The following is a 16,899-nucleotide window of genomic DNA, read 5'->3' as shown; positions in this document are numbered from 1 at the left end:
TAAAAGAGCCACTTTCACGAACGCATTTCGTTTCCGAAAGATTCACTTTCCTGCACGGCGTGCGTGAAAGTAAATTTCGTTCGGGTCAACGGCAGTCTCGTGCGTGAAAGTATCACTTTCCGGACTAATTAGGAAAATAACTATTACGACATAATTGTCTATTATCAATATTAAATATTAATCTGAAAATTCTTTTTTGAGTTATGAAAACTCTCGAAGAGTTCCTAGAGTTTCCCCACAAGACAACATTATAAGCCATATATGAGTAAACCAATGCCTAATATACACTTATCAATTGATTGGTATTAAATAGAGTTTTCAACTGAATGATCGCATTTTGCAGACTTTAGTAACATTTTCATCCCATGTCATATTGCTTTCTAGAATGCTACCAAGAAATAATGCTGTATCACTAAAAGGTATTTCCTCAGAAGTAACTGTGGTCTTATAATCATGGGATGACTTACTGCGTGAGTAGAACTATATACAAATGGTTTTATTTGCATTTACCATTAAAGAGTTAATTTTACACCAGGTTGTAAATTCATTGATGGTAGCGGGTAGAAACTCCTTTAGAGTCCTTTGTATTCTATTGGATAGTCATATCAGGGAAAGTGAATCAATCCCTGCCCTCCGCAGATTCCAGGAGCTTCTTGACCCGGGAAGCTAGCACCTACTAAGGGTCCCTTGTCCAGGGTTACGGATGAAGTCCAGAATGGCATCCAAGGCGACGAAGACTACTTTTCGGTACGGCGAAGGTGGCGGAGCTGGCAACCCTTGATTTTAGGGATAGTATAAGATCAGGGTAGGTGGGACTCTCTAGCTGTAGTGGAAGCAACTCGCATAGGAGAAGGATACTCCGATGTAAAATCCCTGGCCGTAAAGGTTGGGGGTTAAGGCATCGAGCTAACTCCTGGGTACTTATAAAACACGTACGATGTTAAAAAGCCTAACCAAAGCCTCAGAACAAAAGATTGGAAACATAGTAGACGAAAACTGCAAAGAAAACGGTTAATGAATTTTTGTACATGGAATGTGCAAGGTATTTCCCGAAAAACACCAGAAATCATGTCAGAACTCAAAAACGCAAAGATAGATATCGCGTTGCTTACGGAAACTAAAAATAAGGGTAGCGGTTCCGAAAAGTGGGGCCACTATGACCTGTTCTATAGTGGAGTAACTAAAGACCAAAGAGCACAACAAGGAGTTGCTATTGTTATTCGCAAAACTTTAAGAAGATATATTACCTCTTGGGAAGCAATTAATCAGCGGTTTATAAAAATGAACATCACGATAAAAGGAAGCAGAATAGCCATACTAGGAGTATATGGAATTAATGAGGACGCATTGATCAACAATAAAGATGAATTCTTCGAACAACTGAACGATGAAATTATAAAAGTAGGAACATCTACGGAGATCATATTTCTGGGAGACTTCAATAGCAGAGTTGGACGGGAATTGAACAACAACGTGGTAGGATCACACGGTGAAAACACCAGAAAAGATAATGGAACCAGATTAATAACAACATGCACATAAAATCACTTAAAAATATTAAATGGATTTTATCCACACCCTGATATACATAAGTACACCTGGATACAACAGACCAGAAATCTGAAATCTATAATAGATTACAGCGTTTTAAGACAGAGAACTGCAATTAAAATACAAGATGTGCGAGCAACCAGAGGGTCATCATGTGGCACCGATCATCATCTGCTAAAAGTTAAAGCGATACTCCCAAACAGATATGAAAAAGAAAAAGAGCACATCGAGTCAAATCAGTTAATAAAACAAGTACGGTACAATCTATACACTCTAAACCATAAGAGTGTAAAGCTACTATATAAAAAACGTTTAGACGAAAAATTAGAAAGGAGTAGTTTTGAAAATACCGAGGAACACTACGAACACATCAAAAAGTCCATTCATGCGGCAGCAGAAGAGTCACTGGGGAAATGTGACGAAAGCCATAAAGGAATAAAACCGTATTGGTGGGTGAAGAAGTAGAAAAGGAAATTACAGATAAACGTCGGAAATACCAAACTACCAACAAAAAGAGAAAACGATAAAATAATTTACAAAGAAGCCCAAGCCAAAGTAAGAAAGAAGATAACTCAAAAAAAGAACGAATCATGAGAAAAGAACTGCCAAAAAATCAGCACTTACATAGGAGGTAGAAGCACAGAGAGTTGGAGATTAATTAAAAATATGAGAACTAATAAGAAAAAAGACATTATATCACCAATAATAACGGAAAAATGGGAAGAATATTTCAAAAAATTGTGAATTTCAAAAAAGACTGCTTAAATCGTGCCGAATTACCAAAAGAATGGAAAATATCTATCATGTTAACCATCCACAAAAAAGGCAGCAAGAAACAATGTGAAAATTACCGAGGAACTGTGGTAAACAGCACAATAAGTAGGATGTATGGGAAACTTATTAAGAACAAAATAGAAAATGACTATATAGATTTCGAAGCTGAGGAGCATGCTGGCTTTAGAGCTGGGCGGTCCACAGTTGACCACCTGTACTCTATTACGACGCAAGTTATTGAGAAAAAAAACAGCCGTCAATAAAGAAGTTCACCTGGTATACGTAGACTTACAAAAAGCATATGACAGTGCCCCCCAGCAAACTATGGTAAACCCTACATCAAACAACATTAAACATAGTCTTATCAAAGCAGTCCAACGTCTGTATAGGTATAGCGGAACGACTGCAAAAATTAAAACTGGATCAAGGATGTCTGAGGGATTTAAGGTCACGAAAGGATTGAAGCAGGGTTGTTGTATTTCGCCTACCCTTTTTAAAATTTATCTGGAACAAGCACTCAAGCTGTGGAAAAGAAAATGTAAGGGCATGGGAATCCCTCTCAATGACGACACAACACTATACACTTTATGTTTCGCTGATGACCAAATTCTGATTGCTCAGGATCCTGACGACTTGAGTTACATGACGCGGAAGCTAATAGAAGAATATAACAAATGGGATCTCGAAGTCAACATTAAGAAAACTGAAGCCATGTGTATTGGAGGAACAAAGCAGTCCATTACATTAGACGATGGGGTAGAAATTAAACACTGCGATGAATACAAGTACTTGGGCATGAAGATAACTCAAGATGGAACACTCGATGCTGCCATATAAGACAGAAACATACAGGGTAGAAAAGCCATATCCATGATGTACGGCATTCTGTGGGACCAGACAATATCTAAAGCGAACAAACAGCTCATATACAATAGCACCATTGATAAAAATAAGAGTTTAAAGGTACTGCGCCGACAAATGACTGAAGGATCGAAAAATATTTGTAAACTTGTAAATAAAAAAGGAGAAATAACAACAAATAAGGAAGATATTTTAAAAATTGCTCAAGATTTTTACTCAGAATTGTATAAGCGAGAAGAACTTCCAGATCCTGATCAAAGTCAAATACCAAAAGTTCAAAATGTAGGCTCAGAAGACATCCCAGACATCACAACAGAGGAAATAAAATCAGCTCTCTCGGAGATGAAAAACAATAAATCACCTGGAGAAGATGGGATAGTCATTGAACACATCAAAGAAGGAGGAGAAACGTTAATAAATGTGTTGAAAAAGATGTTCAATGTTTGTTTGACAAGAGGCGTAACCCCCTCTCAGTGGCATAATGCAATAATAACCATAATGCATAAAAAAGGTGACATTTCAGATCTGAAGAACTACAGACCTATTAGTTTGCTCTCCCATACATACAAACTATTCATGAAGATAATAACAAAACGGCTTGTGAACAAACTGGATAGTTACCAACCTTGTGAACAGGCTGGGTTCCGCTCCAGATACGGAACAAACGATCATCTACAAGTTATAAAAACGCTAATAGAAAAGTGCACAGAGTATAACAAGCCTATCTTTCTTATATTCGTGGATTATGAAAAGGCGTTCGATACTATAGATCATCATAAAATGCTTCGAGCATTGGCGGACTGCCGCATTGACTACCGATATATCGCCTTGATTAAAAGTATCTACGAAACTGGTACAGCTTGTGTTCGACTTCATGAAGATACCAAGAAATTTAGAATAGAACGTGGAATTAGACAGGGTGATACTATCTCCCCGAAATTGTTTACAGCTGTTCTTGAATATATGTTCAAGCAAATGGAAGGAGAGGATAATATGGGAATCAATATAAACGGGGAGGATCTGAACCACCTAAGATTTGCCGATGACATCGTTTTAATATCTGATAGAGTTGATAAAGCTACACAAATGCTGCACACGCTCTATAAAGTGTCAAAAACAATTGGTCTTAAAATTAACACCTCAAAGACAAAATTTATGACCAACCTTGTAGTCAGCGATAAAATTCAGATTGGGAGTCATAGCATCGACCAAGTAATAGCTTACAAATATCTAGGACATGAGATTCGCTTAGGCCGAGATAACCAGACAACTGAAATACAAAGAAGGATAGGTCTTACATGGGCTGCCTTCGGTAGATTAAATAACATTTTCAAGTCTAATATTCCAGTTTGTTTAAAAAGAAAGGTCTTTGACCAGTGTGTTTTGCCGGTTCTTACATATGGTGCAGAAACACTAACTCTGACAAAAAGAACAATAAATAAAATAAGAGTTACACAACGCGCTATGGAAAGATCAATGTTAGGTATTACCATCAGAGATAAAGTACCAAACCTAGAAATAAGAAGAAGAACAGGAGTCACGGAGGCAGTTGAAAGAATAGCCATGGCTAAATGGGCTTGGGCAGGACATGTTGCCAGACTGACGGATGACAGATGGACCAAAAAGATTCTGGAATGGCGACCAAGGCAGGAGGCATATCGAAGCAGAGGACGACCACCGACTAGATGGACGGATGATATCAAGCGCATCACCACAAATTGGATGCAAGAAGCTCAAGATAGAAATAGGTGGAAATTTTTACGGGAGGCCTACGTTCAGCAGTGGACAAATATAGGCTAGTTGATGATGACCCATTTCTCGCAGTACTTCCGTGTTCGTTTTCCTCTGTGTCCATGCTATTCTAAGCATTCTTCTGTAACACCACATTTCAAATGACTGTAGCTTATTTATGTGTTCTTGCTTTAATGTCCAGCTTTCAAGTCCATATTGTAGTATCGAGAACACGTAGCATCTCAAAGCTCTTGCTCTCAGTTCTAAGCTAAGGTCTTTGTTGCAGAGAACTGTTTTCATTTTTACAAACGCATTTCTTGCTATTTCTATCCTGGTCCTTATTTCTGTTGTTTGATCATTTTTCTCTGAAATCCAGGTTCCTAGGTATTTGTATTTATCAACCCTTTCTATCGGTACATTTCCCAAATGTATGCTTGTTTGTATGTTTGTTTTCTTAGTTATTATCATGTATTTGGTCTTTTTTATATTCATTTTTAGTCCATATTCTTTACAGAAATTGTTTGTTTTGTTCAGTAGTAGTTGGAGTTGTTCAGCAGAGCTTGCTATAATCACGGTGTCATCTGCATATCTTATGTTGTTAATAGATCTTCCGTTAATTATTATTCCTTCACTTTGAGATAGCAATGCTTCTTCAAAAATGGCTTCACTATATGCATTAAAGAGTAATGGAGACATAATACATCCCTGCCAAACTCCTCTCCTGATTTCAATTTCTGGACTGGGTTCGTTATCTATTACAATTTGTGCTCTTTGATTCCAGTAAAGGTTTGTTATTATTCGTAAGTCCCTTTTGTATATGTTTTTTGTCTTTAGAATTTGGACTAATTTTTCATGTCTTACTTTGTCAAAAGCCTTCTCAAAATCAACGTAACAAACATGCACATCCACATTCATGTCCATGCATCTTTGAGCTAACACATTAAAAGCAAATAACGCCTCTCTGGTTCCTAGTCCGTTTCTGAACCCAAACTGACTATCATCTATTCCTTCTTCTAGTTTTTTGTTTATACGACCATGTATTATTTTCAAGAATAATTTGAGAATGTGACTTATTAATGATATTGTTCTGTATTCACTGCAATCTTTAGCGTTTGTATTTTTAGGGATAGCACAAAAGGTTGAGAGTAACCATTGTTTTGGTATGTTTCCTGTTTTGTACACTGTGCTAAACAAGTCTACGATAATGTCTAAGGTTTCATCATTTATATATTTTAAGCTTTCTACTGGGATTTGGTCTGGACCTACTGCTTTACCATTTTTGCTGTTTTTTAATGCCGATTTAATTTCTTCTTTTAATATCTTCAAAACCGTATCATCTTCTACTTCGACTTCCATCTGCTCTGTTCTATTGTCTTTGAACAATTCATTTATGTATTCTGTCCATCTCTTTAATTTTTCGTTAGTACTCAACACAGGTTTCCCATCTGTATCTTTTAGTATTCCCGGTTTTCTTTTTCTGTTGATCTGCGTTAATTCCTTAATTTTTTTATGTGTGTTAAAATTATCATGTCTTTTCTGGTGTTCTTCTATTTCTGCGCATTGTTCTTTTAACCACTGTTCTTTAGCCTGTTTAATTTTGGATTTTATTTGTTTATCCACATTTTTGTACATCTGATTATCTTTGTTTTTATGCTGACGTCTTTCTTCCATTAAATCTAAGATTTCCTCCGTCATCCATTGTTTCTTTTTGTATCTGGTTGGTGTAAGAATTTCTTTTTGACATTTATCTATTTCTGTCTTTATTAATAACCATTTTGTCTCTGTTTCAGTATTTTGCTGGATTTGTTCTTTAACATTCATTAAACGTCATTGTTATTAATTTCATCTGTCAGGCGTTGTTTTATGAGTGGGTTTCTTAGTTTACTTGTATCGACTTTTACATCTGTTGTTCTGCGTTTTATTATTTTCATTTTGAGCCTAATTTTGGTCACTACTGGGTTGTGATCTGATCCTATGTCGGCACCTGGATAGGTTTTTGAAGATATAATTGCGTTCTTCTATCTTTGTCTAATCAATACATAATCTATTTGGTTTCTTACAATTCTCCCTTCTTGATCTGCTGGTGACTTCCAGGTATATAGTCTTCTCTTTGGCATTTTAAACAATGTATTAGTTATGACAAAATTATTGTTTTGGCAAAATTCGATAAGCCTGTCACCTCTTTCGTTTCTGTTGCCCAGACCATATCCTCTTGTACATTCTTCTACTTTTTCGTCTCCAACCTTTGCGTTAAAATCTCCCATTATAATTGTAACATCCTGCGTTTTAATGGATTTTAAAATATTGTCTAGGTCTTCGTAGAAAGTTTCAATATCGCTCTCTGGTTTGTCCGCAGTCGGAGCATAAACTTGTATTATGTTTAATTTGGGTTTATTCTGATTTAATTGTAAGAGGATAATTCTGTTGGAGTATGGAATGAAATTTACTACAGCTTTATCCATGTGTTTGTTTAGTATTATCCCGACACCATATCTGTGTGAACCGTCTTGACTTCCTGAATAGTATATTGTTTTATTGTTGATTTTCATCTTTCCTGAGTCGGGCCATTGGACATCGCTGATTCCTAAAATGTCTACATTCAGCATTTCCATTTCATTAACGGCATTATGTACTTTTCCAGCTTGATGTAGACTTCTAACATTCCACGTCGCTACTTTGCAAGGTTTTCGCATGTAAAGGAACTAGTTAGCTAAAGATTATTATCACGGTGAACAATAAGACGTGACCGCAATTAAAGATTCCCTTGTCGATTAATTCATCACTCTGTTGTTCTGAAGCTATTTCCTTGTGGCATTTTTAAATGAATTATTTTAAATGGGAAATAAGCCACAATTTTACCAAAAAAATGAATTTATTAACGTTTCGACGCCCAAGTCAGGTGTCGTTGTCAAAATACAAAATAATACTAAATAAAAAAAAATGTTGTTGCTTAGTAAACAAATTCTTCTAATAATTTAATAAAAATAATAGTTTAAAATGTATAATAAATGCCTGAATTGCCGATATAAATGAGTCAGATTAAATAAATTATTAGAAGGATTTTTTACTAAGCAAAAACATTTTTGTTTATTTAGTATTATTTTGTATTTTGACAACGACACCCGACTTGGGCGTCGAAAAGTTAATAAATTCATTTTTTTGGTAAAATTGTGGCTTATTTCCCATTTAAAATAGTTCATTATTCATCACTTTGTTCTGCTTTATATTTACATTTTAAAAAGCGTAGAGGATAAGAATTTTTACTTTCCGACTTTTTTGACTTATGGTTCATAGATGATGCTAGTAGCACCTTGTGGTAAATATTTTAATAATTACACCGAAAGATGAGAGAGATTTGTCTTGAGTTCAGTGCTTCTACTGAGGTGCTCTGATGAGATTTATGGAATCGAAATGCGTATTAAACAGATAGTAGAAGCCCTATTTTGAAACCAAATCTCAATTAGTTTTTATAGTCTAAGATCCGAATCAAGGTCGACGTTCACCCATCTGCTTTCCGGATAAATTTTTTTTTGTTAAATTTCATACGTAGGCAAATATGACTTGCCATGGGTTAGCTATCAAAATCTTATCATAGTTATCCTTAAGGGGTGCGTCGGATTTGAAATCAACATTACAAGCACATTTTTGTGATTTTTTTGGAAGTATGGTGTAATTACTTTATTTTTAAATTAAATAAATATGTTATAGTAGTCAATAATTAAAAAAAGTATAATTTCTCATGGAATATTCAGAAAAGAATTTAAGCAAATACATTGAAAAATATTTTAAGCAAAATTTAAGCAAAAACAACGGATTTTACGGTGGACATCAGAATTCATCATATCATTGGATCATATTTAAGAAAAAAATTTTATTAGTTTATGAGTTTATTGAGATAACGCTGTCGTGTGTTTTTTAGTTTTAACGAATTTTGACAGTTTGGTATCACTTAGAAGTCAAAACAACGATTTTTTTGCAAAAAAGGGTAAAAATAAACATATTTATTATTGTTAAACAAGAAATAAGCAGAAAACAAAAAATATCTCGACAACGTTACCTCACGAAATGTCTAATACCCCAGGCTGTGGGTGAAAAAACGTGATATAATTCAGGAATTTTTGAAACCTATCAGGTGCTGTAAAGGACGATGCCAGGAATAACTTCTACTAAAATATGACCAAAAATATTGTGAGCTTTTTTTTTAATTGCGATTTTCATTTGTTAAATTTGCAATTTTTAAAGATTTTTAATTTTGCAGCTTAGGATATTGATTTTAGAGAAAAACTTTTTAATAGAAAGTTGTAGTAAATTAAAAAACCTACAATTGGAGCTATGCCAAGTTTAATTTCGTTTATTAGTTATTGCAAAACAGCATGCGAAAAGTCCAAAAAGACCGTTTTTTACAATTGCGTTATTTATTGTACAAATAATTTTTTTTTATTTTTTAAAGCTTTGAAATGAAGATCTTTTAATTAAAAATATAAAAAAAACAGCAAGGTCGGATTAACGAATTTGTTGCTTAGATATTATAAATTGTTTATCCCAAGAGGTCAAATGTCAAAAACTATAACTTTTTGAAGAAAAATCGTAGAGAGTCGTTGTAACATCCAATCTCCTTCTAAAAGTTATTTTCATATTCTGATGTAAATAAATGCGTAAAACATTTTCAAACCTCTAATTTTTGGGTTTGAAAATAAGGGGGCAAATTTCGTTATAAGCTTTTACAGCTGAAGCGGCCCAGTACATCCTATGAGTTTTTAACTTACAGATTATTGTTGCTAAAGATAAAACGAAGATTTATAAAAAAATAAAAAATTTCTACGACCAGCTGAAGCCGAGCTAAATGTAGGGTTTGAAAATAAGGGGGCAAATTTCGTTATAAACATTTAGAGCTGAAGCGGCCCTGTACATCCTATGAGTTTCTAACTTACAGATTATTGTTGCTAAAGATTAAAAGAAAATTCATAAAAAAAAATAAAAAAAATTTACAACCAACTGAAGCCGAGATAATTGTTTATTTTTTCTTAAATCGTAGTGCCTTTATTTATAACATTTAAGAAATTATTTTACAGTCATTGACTAAAGAAAGACTTATATTATCTTAAAATAAAAATTATTATAAACTATAATAACATTTAATTATTAAAAATTATTTTTAAAATCGGTGCTTTTGCGAGCGGCCGAATTTTGCAAATCGCCGGGCTCGCTTCAAATCCGCGCGCTCGGAAAATTTTTACGTAACTTGTATTAAATTTTGAGCGAAAACAATTTAATAATATTACCATTATAATATACAGTGTATTTACCACTGTGTATATTCTTGATAAACTTTTATATGTGACATCTCATTTCTGAAGAAATAATATTACAAAAATATAACTATATTTTTAATTTTTGCATTGTTATATAAATATAATAATAATGTTACTTCTTATTATACAATATAAAACTTTTTCTTCTTGTAGTGACTATCCGTTTTGGATGTTGGCGACCATCATGGCAATTTGGCAAACCCCATTTGGAAACAGAACCAGGAAGGCGAAGGATTACCTTGCTAGAAAATTTACGTACGTCGTTCAACACAACAACTACAAATCTTTTTAGAGCAGCAATACCGATTGAGTGTGCAAGTACAGATTGCCATGATGGTAGCCAACATCCAAAACGGATAGTCACTACAAGAAGAAAAAGTTTTATATTGTATAATAAGAAGTAACATTATTATTATTATATTTATATAACAATGAAAAAATTAAAAATATAGTTATGTATTTCATATATATGTATCATTTTTGTAATATTATTTCTTCAGAAATGAGATTTCACATATAAAATTTATCAAGGAAAACAAATACAGTGCTAAATACACTGTATATTATAATGGTAATATTATTAAATTGTTTTCGGTCAAAATTTAATACAAGTTAAGTAAAAATTTTCCGAGCGCGCGGATTTGAAGCGAGCCGGGCGATTTGCAAAATTCGGACGCTCGCAAACGCACCGATTTTAAAAATAATTTTTAATAATTCAATGTAACTATATTTTATAATTATTTTTAATTTAAGGTAATATAAGTCTTTCTTTAGTCAATGACTCTAAAATAATTTCTTAATTGTTGTAAATAAAGGCAGTACGTTTTAAGAAAAAATAAACAATTATCTCGGCTTCAGTTGGTTGTAGAAAATTTTTATTTTTTTATAAATCTTTGTTTCGTCTTCAGCAACAATAATCTGTAAGTTAGAAACTCATAGGATATACAGGGCCGCTTCAGCTCTAAATGTTTATAACGAAAATTGCCCCCTTATTTTCAAACCCAACATTTAGCTCGGCTTCACTTGGTCGTAGAAATTTTTTATTTTTTTATAAATCTTCGTTCGTTTAGTTTTTAGCAACAATAATCTGTAAGTTAAAAACTCATAGGATGTACAGGGCCGCTTCAGCTCTAAATATTTATAACGAAATTTGCCCCTTTTAACCCAAAAATTAGAAGTTTAAAAATGTTTTACGCATTTATTTACATTAGAATATGAAAACATAACTCTTTAGAAGGAGATTGGGTGTTTCACCAACTCTCTGCGATTTTTTTTCAAAAAGTTATAGTCTTCGACATTTGACCTCTTGGGATAAACAATTTATAATATCTAAGCAACAAATTCGTTAATCCGGCCTTAAAATTTTTTTTATGTTTGGAATTGAAAGGTCTTCATTTTAAAGCTTTAAAAAATTTAAAAACATTATTTGTACAATAAATAACGCAATTGTAAAAAACGGCCATTTTGGACATTTCGCAGGCTGTGTTGCAATAAACAATAAACGAAATTAAACTTACCATAGCTCAAATTGTAGGTTTTTTAATTTACTACAACTTTCTATTAAAAAGTTTTTCCCTAGAATCAAGCTGCAAAATTAAAAATCTTTAAAAATTGCAAATTTAACAAATGAAAATCGCAATAACAAAAAAAGCTCACAATATTTTTGGTCACATTTTAGTAGAAGTTATTCCTGGCATCGTACTTTACAACACCTAATAGGTTTCAAAAATTCCTGAATTATATCCTGAAATCGACCTATTTTTCACCCACAGCCTGGAGTATAAAGAAAATATATATACAAGGTGAAGGTCGACCAAGAGTTGGATCCTGTACTCTTATTTTTAGTTAATATTCATTATAATTATTTTTAAGGGTTGCGGAACATGTTGAGGATGAACTGGATTTACCAATGGTTGATTTAAGTGATATCATTCACACAGATTTCACCGATGAGGAATTGTCCACAATGCCCAATATTATTGCTTTATTAGAGGATGCAGTCGAAGGTTGGGAGCGACATATCTTGAAAGTTCTAGAAACATATTTAGTTAAGGTATATATTAGTGTTTACAATCTACTTATTCAAAAATACTTATTTAAATGTTTGATTGACTTGCAGAAATCATTTGACATAGTAAGACTCAAAGATGTAATCCATCTTCTGTATAATAGAATAGTCCCCCTAGATATTGTAAAAACTATTAAAAACATCTATATTGTTCGTCCGCTATAACTTTTCCCATGCGTTACGATTCATTTTCAAACAAATTAAGTCAAAACATTAAGTGAAACGAACGTCGATGTGTGTATACATTTTGTATACTGTATACAATATACTACACACATCAGCATACGTTTCACTTTATGTTTTGACTTAATTGCTTGAAAATGAATCGTGACGCATGGGAAAAGTTATAGCGGTCGAACAATAACAAAACAACAAAATGGAAGTCAGAATAGATGGACAACTGTCAGAACCTATAGATATAGACAGCGGAATAAGACAGGGAAACTCATTGAGTCCTAAAATCCTTAAATTAGTTATGTATGAAATCATCAAAAACGTCAACAAAGGAAGAAGATATAGAGTGGGAAACAAAGAAGTAAAAATACTCTGCTATGCACACGACGCAGTATTGACAGCCCAAGATGAAGATAGTCTACAAATAGTAGTCCACAGATTCAACATAAGAGCAAAATAATTCAATATGACAACTTCATCTCAAAAAACTAAAACAATAGTAATCAGTAAAGAACCAATCAGATGTAAAATGTATATTGATGATATCAGTATTGAACAAGCAATGGAAAAAAATACCTTGGAATTACATTGTCAAGTTACGGAGACCTGGACAAAGAAGTGAGAAATCAAGTACAGAAAGCAAATAGACTGGCAGGATGCCCTATGGCAAAACCGACATATTAACACTGAGATGAAGTAAAGAATTTGTAAAGCCAGTGTAAATGTACGATTCCGACATCGACTGCAGGCGGCAGACGGCAACTGCAGGCGGCAGTTAGAGTTGTCACCATAACGACGTCATTACTTTGCACTATTAATTTGTATAATTATTAGCAACTGCTGTCCGGCAGAACGTCAGTTGCTAATAAATATACAAATTAATAGTGCAATGTAATGACGTCGTCATGGTGACAACTCTAACTGCCGCCTGCAGTCGATGTCGGAATCGTACCTTAAGACCAATAATGACATATGCATCAGAAACAAGACCTGATACAGCCGCAACACAAAGACCACTGGAAACGGCAGAGATGAGAGTACTGAGAAGAATTACAGGAAATACGCTGAGAGATCGAAAAAGAATTGAACACATTAGACGACAATGTAACGTACAGTTTATAAACGAATGGACACTAAATATAAAAACAAATGAAATAAACAAAAAACAAATGGAATAACCACATAACCAGAATGGGGTAGACACGTGTGGTCAAAATAGCAAGAGATAAATCACCAAACGGTAGAGGAAGTATCGGCCGACCGCGCAAAATTGGAGTGACAACATCCCATAGAGGTATCAATCCACCAATGAACAAGCAGAATTGCTTAAAAGAGGAAGAAGAAGAAAAATACTTACAGAATTATCTACTCAAGTTCTAAATTCAGTGGTGATAATGTTTTCAAATCTACAGAAACAAAAAAAAAGTCATGCATTTGGGTTATGAAAAATGTTGTTCAGAAATCAGACGAATAGGTCTGGATCCCGCGTATGAAAAAAAAGTTGATTAATAGCGAGCTGAAAATTTGTTAATAGCTTAAGGGTGTCTAGCCGGACAAACTTAGATATATGGGAACACTGGAACAGGGGAAGTTTTAATTATGGATAAAAATTTGGAACGGTCAGACCACGAAAACGGCACATGTATTTTGTCCGACAGAACAGATTTTAAACTCTTCGAACACAGATTAAACTCTCATGCAAAAATTAGACTGCTATTTATCACCAAATAAGCGTTTTAATGAGTGGAACATGTAGAATATGTCAAATGACAGGAATTATGACAGGTGATAAATAGCAGTCTGATTTTTGAATGAGAGTTTCATCTCTGTTCGGAGAGTTTATGTCTATTCTGTCGGACAAAATAAATGTGCCGTTTTCGTGGTCTGACCGTTCCAAATTTTTAACCTGTCCCACAGTTAAAACTGCCCCTGTTCCAGTGTTCCCATATATCAAAGTTTATCTGACTAGACACCCTTAAGCTATTGACAAATTTTCAGCTTGCTATTAATCAACTTTTTTTTCATACGCGGGATCTAGACCTAGAATGTTTTATGGGTACAAATCAAACTACATTATCTATTATTAAAGGAATCATTAAATCATTATTAATCCATTCCTATTCAGTTATGTTATATAATGGAGCCAGAATTATCTATTTCTAACGAAAATTATTTTTTAACAGAGAAAATTTTATTAACACCTATTTTAGTAAAAAATGATACACATTGTGCTTCACTCGGAAACTTTTTGTGTCAAGCTGTGAATCTGTCGAGTAAAGGCTGATTTATCTTACAACGGGACGTGCACAGCATGGGGCGTATACCAACAGACAGCGCACGTCCCCGTTTTCGCTCCGGCCCGTTGTACGATAGCTAATGCAAGTACGCAGAATCAAAAGGTGCGAACCTTTTCTAAAAGTTAGGTCGCATTTTCGAGTAATTTTCATATCCAATTTATAGTCTAATATAATCTGGAAAAACCCAGAGTAAAAATATACTACAAGATTTTCATTGGTTCTAGAAACTTTTCTGGAACTTGACGAATGAAAAATTTTTGACAAATCTTGTGAATGGCCGAAAATCTTTTTGCAATGAATTTTGACTTGATTCAAGTTCTCTGATTAACCCAGGTATGACAATAGCAAAAGGCACCGTTAGGCAAATATTCCAATTTTCGGTTTCAGAGAACCTGTATGAAATGAGTCTGTGTATTCTAATACATAGTATGGCATAAGTAAAATAAAAAATCTACGGTTTCGTTTTGATTTAAATATTTCTCCCTCCATCCTCCGATAGTACTATTTCTAGGTCTACCTCTTGTCAAGGAGGCTCTGAGGAAGACAAATTTTCACCAACACGACCGTAGTTTCTCGATATAAATTAAAGCTAATTATATCGCAGTATAGACCAAAAGCCCTCTAACGGGGAATAAGTGAAATGAATTATTTCGACTCGATTCAAATTCTCTGATTAAACCAGGTATGCCAATATCAAAAGGCACCGTTGGGAAAATATTCCAATTTACGGTTTCAGAGAACCTGTATGAAACGAGTCTATGTACTCTAATACAGAGTATGGCATAAGTAAAATAAGAAACTCTACGGTTTCGTTTTCATTTAAATCTGTCTCCGTCCATCCTCCGATAGTACTTTTTGAAGAAAATCTTTTTGAATCTTTAGATAATCTAGAATCTAGAACATTAATGCAAAATAATTGTCTTATTGAAAAACATTAGCAAAGATAAAATTAATAGTGAAAATTTAAGTTTAATTTAATATATCAAAAATTACACTTTTATAAAAAAGAACTTTTTATAATAAAACGTTTTCATTAATAGGACCCAATATTTTGCTGTTTCAATTTCTATATCATAATTAGTATATTATTCAACGAGTATTTACTGATGGGCATTATGAAGCAAGTATGAGGAATACGAAACGAGCCGCCTAACGGCGAGTAGAGTACGTGCTTCAAAATGATAATTAAATGCAAGTTGTATACACGATTTTTTCTATGATCATTCACAACTCAAAATATATTCAAATTTATTAATCTCGTAACGCAAATAAATTAAGTAGTTTGTCAGTTTGTTTACATATTGATAACTGTCAAAGCGTATGTATTTGACTCGCCATTGGTCACTGCGCGTGTGCCACCTTAATCGCAAATGCCATATCGCGATTCTATTGGTTAAAAATCTGTATCGCAATGAAAATCTGTATCATAATGAAGTTCGTTATGATACAGGTAGTGAAATCATAATTGATATATTATAGTATGAGAATAGAAAAAAGGATTTTGTAATCGACTTTTTCTGCGACCGTTTAATAACATGCTCATTATTCGCTATTTTTTCATAGATAATAACACCCATTACTTTACCCGTGAGTAATAGTTCATTACTCACGGGCTGAAGTTACTCACGGGCTGAAGTTACTCACGGGCTGAAGTTACTCACGGCTAATTACTCACGGGCTAAAGTTAGATTCAAGTGGCGCATGCCACTTTTAATATTAATCGTATATAAACTGCAAATAAAATTACTTAAACTTGTTTATTTAATACAATAATTATTGTAATTTATATCAATAATTAACTTCAAAAAATTTTTGAAGAAATTTTAACTGTAACAATGTGAGTATATTATTTACGTTTATATCTTGTTTAATACAAATTTTGACGTTTATCATTAATTTATTTTAGCGACAGTGATAGTAGCGCATTCTGTTTGTGTTAATTGGAAATAACTAATATTGTGTTTATTTTTTAAATCATATTGTGTTATAGTATATTATTCAACGAGCATGTAATGATGGCTATTACTCACGATGATGAAGTTTGCGACACGAGCCGTTGGCGAGATTACCAAATACCGAAAGTGCACTTGTATATTTTTGTTATTTGTAGTTTTTTAAAAAGAATTTTGAA

The 16,899-nt window shown here is 33.5% G+C and overlaps 1 protein-coding gene across 1 annotated transcript in view; it reads left to right on the top strand.

Annotated features, from left to right (window-relative positions):
- Positions 1–16,899, top strand: part of LOC114336768 (dynein axonemal heavy chain 10) — an 863,661-nt gene that overhangs the window by 60,120 nt on the left and 786,642 nt on the right. Inside the window, exon 8 of the mRNA XM_050648469.1 lies at positions 12,102–12,282. Coding sequence (XP_050504426.1) covers positions 12,102–12,282 — 181 coding nt within the window. The remainder of the gene's footprint in view (positions 1–12,101; positions 12,283–16,899) is intronic.

Source organism: Diabrotica virgifera, chromosome 4 (genome assembly GCF_917563875.1).
Source record: "Diabrotica virgifera virgifera chromosome 4, PGI_DIABVI_V3a".
In the NCBI taxonomy this organism is placed as follows: Eukaryota; Metazoa; Arthropoda; class Insecta; order Coleoptera; family Chrysomelidae; genus Diabrotica; species Diabrotica virgifera.
The sequence above is the reverse complement of the archived record's forward strand: the minus strand, read 5'-3'. Positions and strand labels throughout refer to the sequence as shown.